Source organism: Fundulus heteroclitus, chromosome 24 (assembly GCF_011125445.2).
Source record: "Fundulus heteroclitus isolate FHET01 chromosome 24, MU-UCD_Fhet_4.1, whole genome shotgun sequence".
NCBI classification, from domain to species: Eukaryota; Metazoa; Chordata; class Actinopteri; order Cyprinodontiformes; family Fundulidae; genus Fundulus; species Fundulus heteroclitus.
Genome location: NC_046384.1, coordinates 1,326,718 through 1,334,686, shown reverse-complemented (window position 1 = coordinate 1,334,686; position 7,969 = coordinate 1,326,718). Strand labels below are relative to the sequence as shown.

Here is a 7,969-nt window from a genome sequence, read left to right as displayed (position 1 = left end):
GTTCAAGTTTCTTAAATGTTCAGCCTTGTAGTGCAAAGTTTGCATACCATAATGGCAATATAAATTATCAAAATGAAATAAATTGGGGTTGAATATAACTAAACTGTGTAAGGCATCAACCATCAAAAAAGTGCAAACAAAGGATACATTATCAATGTAGAAATGTCGTTTCTGTCAAAGTTATAGGTTGAGTGCGAGGAAGACAAGTTGGTCAGCTGTATTTGTCTTAAGACATGACCTCTTACACGTGACAATAGGCCCGTTTACACTTTTTTAACCGAGCCGAGACCAGTCTGAGCTCGGTAACCGAGATAACTCTTGTGTGTAAATGGTCAGCAGACTGAACCGGACCGCGCTAAACATAACCGGACCGCGCTAACTGCAGACCAGTTCTTGGGTAGGTCTCGGCCTGGTTTTATTTTTTGGCCCGGTTTTCTGATAAAGAGCGCATGAGCAGACCACGTCATGCCCTTACAGTCAGCTGATTGTCCGCGGGTTTTCCGGCAGTCTGGCTGCTCGTCCCGATTCACACTCCATTCAGACACATTTCAGACATTCATAATAATACTAGCTTTCTTACCGTGCCACACGATTTCCAGAGATGATTCTGCTTAGCAGTGTGATGAACCTCAGCGTCTGTCATTGTTTCCTGCGTCTGTAAATCCTTATTAGACGTTCGTTTGTCTCATCCACTTCCCCTGACTCTCCGCAAACAACGAAATATCAAGCATAACTTCCTGAATGTTACGGGCGCCGCCGTTTTGATTTGCTGCTTCCGCCTTCAATCCCAGAGAGCGGTAGTACCGCAGATCACCACTAGGGGGCGATGAGCAACCAAGGAACTGAGATAAGCTTTGTGTGTAAACGGGTCGGCTTGTCTTGGATAACTGATCCAAGCTCGGACTGGTCTCGGCATTGCTCGGTTTTTAGGTGTAATGTAAATGGGCCATGCACAAGTACTTCTGAGCCAGCCTGGCCACTAATGGGAAATTTAAGTCATGTTGTTTCCACCATCCCAGAGGGTCAGCCTCTGAATCAGGCCCAGGTGTCTGAAGATACATGGAGAGCTCCAGTTCAATGGATGCTCTGCTTGGCTGAGAGTGGCTGGTGCCTTGGCCTGCAGCAGGTGCCTTTTTGAAGTAGCTCCCCAAACTCTTCTTTTTCTTTGTTGGATAACGAAGGTCTGGATCATCTTCAGCAGCTGGTGGTGAAAAGGAGGCGGCTGTTTCTGCACTTTCAGGTGCCGGCGTTACCATGTCCACCAGCTCTGCTGCAGCTCTCATCTTTATGAACTCCACCCACTCTTCCTTCATATAGGCTGTCTTAAACCGTGGGTCAACAAATGTTGCCATGTCTAGAAGGTTGTTGGTGGTACAGTCATCATACTTTTCATTGAGGTACTTAAGGATACCCTCTTTGATTGCTTTTGAGAGCTCTGTGTCCCCATCTTTCTGGCTGAGTATTTAAGTTATTGAAGAGGTGCAGTACCGGTTTCAGAAAAGATAGTGACGTACTTCTCCCCCGATAAAGCATCAGTAAACTCGAACAGTGGACCCAATGCCTTGTTCATGGACTCTAGTACCGTCACATCTTGCCAGCTTGGCACCAGATTTCTTGCCTAATTCAGATGGCAAAGAAAAACGGGTTACTTTCATCAGGAGGCGAATATAGGCTGCAAATATAATCAGAATCCAAGGAATCAGTGTGCAAAGTCCAGTTTCCATGTCTCACCTTCTTGTCTGCAAGAAGGACCTGTGACAGAGCTTTGTCCTGCTCTAGGAACCTCTGGATCATCTGCTGCCGTGAACCCCATCTTGTGGGGGTTTCAGTGATGAGCTGATGGTGAGGCAAGCCCAGCACTGCTTGAGCCTTGGCCAAGTCACGTTTGGAGAACGCACTCACCACCTTTTTACAGACCCCAACTGCACGTTCCACAGCTTGCTTTGTAGATGCTGGTGTGAGAGCTTTCAAAGTGTTCTCTGTATAGATAAAAGAAAAATGTATGTAATTTAATAACAAATGTGATTGTGATATAAATTATAAATACATTTAATTTATACTAAAATCTAATTAAATCTGCACGCAACTCCCGTTATCCATTTATGATCAAAGATGAAGCAGGATAAACAAACAAGTTCAATTTCACAAATATTTTGTTTTTGTATGTTTAATTAAGAATCGTCATTGTCACCACTTGTTACCATTGTGAAATTATTTGAGGAAGATGCCAGCTCAAGAAGTACACAGATAACATAATACTCAGAAAAAACAGACACGCTCCCTCAGTGATGCACTCATGCTCACACTAAATTACACTTACCAAAAGCTAGCTGGAGACGGTGACGAAGCATTGTAGCCGTTGCCATTCATTCAGTTCGATTGCAGTTATGTTGTTGGTGGCATTATCTGTGGTGACACAGACAAGGTGGCATTCTTGCAGCCCCCATGACTCCAGTGTATCTCTCAGACCTAGATAGATAAAGGCTTTTATTTATATACAAATAAATATTACAAATAGAATAAATATGCAGCAATAGCAAAATTAGCAATTACTGCTCAACTAACATACCTTGGGGCTAACATGGCTCCTGTGTGGTCATCTGGAAAGTAGTCAGTCTGTAAGCAGCCAGCGCAAAGGGTCCAGTCTTCAGTGACGAAATGGATGGTTACACATGTAGACCAGTTCACGCGTGACGTCCGCGCTACATCCGAGTCCCGCGGGTAGGCAAAAACAGATCTGTTCTCGTCTACTACATGACAAAACGGGTGATTTAGAGCGTACTTTTAGTTAGTTTATTTTTGGAATCTAAACAATGCCTACAACTTGTTGTGCTCCCGGTTGCACACAGAGGCATTCCAAATCGTCGGGTGTACATTTCTGTTGTTTACCGACAGATGAAGAAAGAAATGGATAATTTCAATGAAAAGGACGCAGGTAGACAATCTCAATCGACTGTGGGAGCCATCATACCACGACAGAATTTGCAGTCTACACTTCATCTCCGGTAAATACAACTTAATTCTGCACTAGTCATTGTTCTACTTAAATAGTGGTGGAGGGGAGGTGGCGATCGATAGACGGGGCCGGGAGAAGCGGAGTCGATGCGCTGCCGCATCATTTTAGTTTTCTTCGTGCAATCAGTGTGCAATAATGTTCACCAGACAGCGGCTGCATTACGCCCGCTAGTACGTCTGTGTTTACGCTGCAACGTCGCTGACACCCCCACCCATTTAAATAAGACAAAAACACCAAAATAATCCGTTGTGAACAATGTTTTTTTTTTTACGTACCGGTGGCGGGTCTTCGTCTCTGCAGAGGTGCGGTGTGTCCGAATCCGCTTTCTGCTGTTACACAAACATATCTGAACATTCATCCATCCATTTTCTGACCCGCTTAATCCCTCATGGGGTCGCGGGGTTTGCTGGTGCGTATGTCCCAATATGAAATAATTGTAGCCGTCCAGTGGTTTTAGAGCTTCCATGCTCTCTCGTGTGTACTGGCCTGCGTGTTTATAAGGCAGCTGTATATGTCGGGGTACGGAACTCTTGGCCAGCATTTCACAGACTCGCTCCGTCCCTTTAGGCTTTTGCTGTGTGGATCTGGCAATCTGATACCATCAACCATCAACTTACTCCTTAAACGATCTTGTGATACGTTATCTAAAGAAGAAAAATACGTTGAGAACTCGTCTTTTTCTTTGTTTTCGTCCGCCATTGTGTTCACCTTTTGCCTACCAGTCCGCCGCGCATGTGCGATAAAACGGGATCAAAACAATAACAATGAATTGGTCTATAATGGACCACACAGTGACTCTTTTAAGATTGAAATTAAATCAACAATCTAGCTCAAAATGTTCAGAGCAGATGCTGCAGAGGGCTGAGCTTCCACTTCTCATGAGTCCGTCTGACCTTCTTCACCGACTTTAGCCTTCAGGAAATTTATATAAACTAACATGGTCCGGAATAGTCATAACCTACAACCAGTGGAACTCAGAAAACGTTAGCAACTGTCTGCTACGAAGCTGCTGTTCATGGGGTCAACAACCCTGGAAATTGTTCTTGCGCTAACGTCACTTCTGCCTCCTTCCATGTTATGCAGGTGCGTTTGTAAATATTAAATGGATCATCAGGGAATACCTTTTTGGTTTACAAAACATGGCAGGAAATGTCAATATCGTGTCATCAGCACTTAAAGGAAAAAAATGTAGCTTTACAAAGAACTGACTTTTTAAGGAGATGTTATAGTCATGGAATCTGAAGTTTTCTGTTTTATTGCTTTTTACAGTTCTCAATGTTGTTATACTGTCGACCTGTTCTTGGCCTCCCCTTGTTCTTTTATCTGATAATGTGGTGCTTCTATTGTAGACTTCTGTAGTAAGAAAAAAGACTCTTCAAACCGTAACTATATTTTATCCCCATTTAATCTAAAAGGCAGAGGGATGTTTACAGTCTGTACTGTGTTCTCATAGCAACAAAACGCCACCGATATCTGAGAACCCCCTTAGTTCTCACAAACAGACTCTAAATACCAAGTATGTGTCCACCCATTCAGGGCGTTCCCAGTATATCAGTGTTCCATTCATCACATTGGTGGAGAAGATATGTAATGCAGACGTCCTTGCTGACGCATATCAGTCATTCTGTCCATTCTGAGTATGTCAGACACTTTGCCTTCAGAGTCAGTTTAACTGTAATTTCCATGGCAATCAACTTTGCAGTCGACTCTCAAAATCTCTTACAATGTTGTTTAGATAAAATGGTGCAAACTCCATCATCCAACAATCCATTTTACCTGGCAGGTTGTGAGGCAACAGAACATGAAAAATGCCCAAGGGTGCGATTTCTATTGCCAGTAACTGTAAACAAACAATACATAAGTAAAACAATGCAAAAATAACAATAAGAAACACTTTTAGTTAAATCAAATATCAACTAAATTACCAAATATGTATTTATTAAAATGTGCCTCAGTTCAAGCTGACATCAAAATACTTTCTAATGTGCATAATGTGTTTCAATGTTTCCTGCAGATTTTAAACAGAAGCTGCATGTTGGGAAGGAGGTGATTAATGCCATCAGGTTTCCAGTCTCTGCTCCTCCCAAAAATAGTCTGGAGGATGAACAGTCTCTGCTGCTCTTACAGTTTTATCCAGATAAGATTAATGGCAGAGAGCTTCCAGAAGAGAATTATGAAGAATCCACCAGGATACAAGATCATGGAGATGCTTCAATTTCTTTAGAGACTGGAGACACTGAGGAGGATGACGAAGACAGTGATGAAGAACGCCCTCTCTCTGAGCTGAAACACTTGTCAGACTCTGGATATAAGAAATGTTCTACGGAGAAGAAAAATGTGGAGTCATGTAGGAAAGTCCAGAAAGGAAGAAAGCTAAGCTGTGAAGACTGTGGCAAAACATTTATTGGAAAATCTGCTTTAAACACACACATGAGAATCCACACAGATCAGAAGCCTTTCTGTTGTGATCTATGTGTACAAAGATTTAACCATAAATCTAATTTAAACAGACACATGAGAATCCATACAGGACAAAAGCCTTTCTGTTGTGATCTATGTGGTCACAGATTTAGCCAAAAATCAACTCTGAACGAACACATCAGAATCCATACAGGACAAAAGCCTTTCTGTTGTGATCTATGTGGAAAAAGCTTTAGCCGCAAATCGGGTTTAAACAGACATATGAGAATCCATACAGGGAAAAAGCCTTTCTGTTGTGATCTGTGTGGACAAAGATTTTGCGACAAATCAGCTTTAAACACACACATGATAATCCATACAGGACAAAAGCTATTCTGTTGTGATCTATGTGATCAAAGATTTAGGCGAAAATCACATTTAAACACACACATGAGAATCCATACAGGACAAAAGCCTTTCTGTTGTGATCTATGTGGACAAAGATTTATCCAAATATCTGGTTTAAACAAACACATGAGAATCCACACAAGAGAGAAGCATTTCTGTTGCGATCTATGTGGACAAATATTTAACCAAAAATCTAATTTTAACACACACATGAAAATCCATACAAGACAGAAGCCTTTCTGTTGTGATCTATGTGGACAAAGATTTAACCAAAAATCTAATTTAAAGAGACACATGAGAATCCATACAGGACAAAAGCCTTTCTGTTGTGATCTATGTGGTAAAATATTTAGCCAAAAATCAACTCTGAACGAACACATGAGAATCCATACAGGACAAAAGCCTTTCTGTTGTGATCTATGTGGACAAAGTTTTAGTCGAAAATCACATTTAAACGCACACATGAGAATCCATACAGGAGAGAAGCCTTTCTGTTGTGATCTATGTGGACAAAGCTTTAATCAAAAATCACATTTAAACGAACACATGAGAATCCATACAGGACAAAAGCCTTTCTGTTGTGGTCTATGTGGTCAAAGATTTAGCCGAAAATCACATTTAAACACGCACATGAGAATCCATACAGGAGAAAAGCCTTTCTGTTGTGATCTATGTGGACAAAGATTTATCCAAAAATCTGCTTTAAACAAACACACGAGAATCCACACAAGAGAGAAGCATTTCTGTTGTGATCTATGTGGACAAAGATTTATCCACAAATCAGCTTTAAACAAACACATGAGAATCCACACAGATCAGAAGCCTTTCTGTTGTGATCAGAGCTCTGATATATGATGGAGCTTGGTTATTAAGGACTTTATATGTTAGAAGTATTTTAAATTCTATTCTTGATTTAACAGGAAGCCAATGAAGGGAAGCTAAAATTGGAGAAATATGATCCCGCTTGTTGATTTTTATCAGAACTCTTGCTGCAGCATTTTGGATCAGCTGAGGACTTTGAACTGTATTTTTTTGACTTCCTATAGTAAAGAATTACAATAGTCCAGCCTTGAAGTAACAAATGCATGGACTAGTTTTTCAGCATCACCCCTGGACAGAATGTTTCTAATTTTGGCGATATTCCGGAGGTGAAAAAAGGAAACTCTGGAAACCTGTTTAATATGAGAAACGTCTTGGTCAAAAATAACACCAAAATTTTTTACTTTATTACCAGAGGCCAAATTAATGGCATCCAGATTAAGTGATTGATTAAGAAGTTTATTTTTTGAGGACTCTGGTCCAAAGATTACAACTTCTGTCTTGTCAGAATTTAAAAGCAGAAAACTGTCATCCAGCTTTTGATGTCATCAAGACATGCCTGTAGTTGAAGTAATTGATCGGATTCATCAGGATTTATGGATAAATATAGCTGAGTGTCATCAGCGTAACAGTGGAAATTAGTCCCATGCTGTCTGATAATTTTGCCAATCGTAAGCATATGTAGAGTTAAGAGAATCGGTCCAAGGACTGAACCCTGTGGTACTCCACAAGTGACCTTAGAGTTTGAAGATTTATTATTAACATGAACAAAGTGGAATCTGTCCGACAGATTCCACTTTGTTATTAAACCCGCCTAATGCTTTCCCCTTAATCCATACAGTATGCTCAAGTCTTTGTAGGACTTTGCTTTTGTCTTTGTTTGGTTCCAAGTGACATGGGCCCCTGACAGAGAGCTGTGTGCCTGCTCGACCGCTTTTTTCTCTGCTCCCCGTGCAGATTCTTTAAAACGTCTCCAAATTTTCAAGCATTTTTGAATGATATCAAATATCTCTACGCCTTTGTCAAGATATTAGGAAATAATACTGCCTTAAAGTTTTCAGAAATGTTAGCACGATATATGAGCTACACTGTTGTTTTTATTTTCATTTTCTTTCCTAACAGTTGTTTTGGATGACGTCTTATGTTTACTTGTACTTGTTGAAATTTGCATTTTGAAATTGTTCAATAAAAAAAAATCTATTTCCAGTTACGTGGGCCCTCCCCCTCTTCTGAAACGACGAAGAAGCCTGCCAGTACCCGATCCGTACCGGTAGCACAATCCGTTCCATCAGCTCATTTGCGCACGCGCGAACAGAATAACTTCCC

At 41.0% G+C, this 7,969-nt stretch overlaps 1 protein-coding gene across 1 annotated transcript; it reads left to right on the top strand.

The window, feature by feature from the left end:
* Positions 1-4,544: 4,544 nt before the first annotated feature.
* On the top strand, positions 4,545-6,628 carry LOC118557851 (gastrula zinc finger protein XlCGF57.1-like; the record flags this gene model as incomplete). The annotated part of the gene is made up of 1 exon (XM_036128319.1): positions 4,545-6,628. A coding segment is annotated over exon 1 (1,611 nt), but the record flags the coding sequence as incomplete, so codon positions are not given.
* Positions 6,629-7,969: the final 1,341 nt, after the last annotated feature.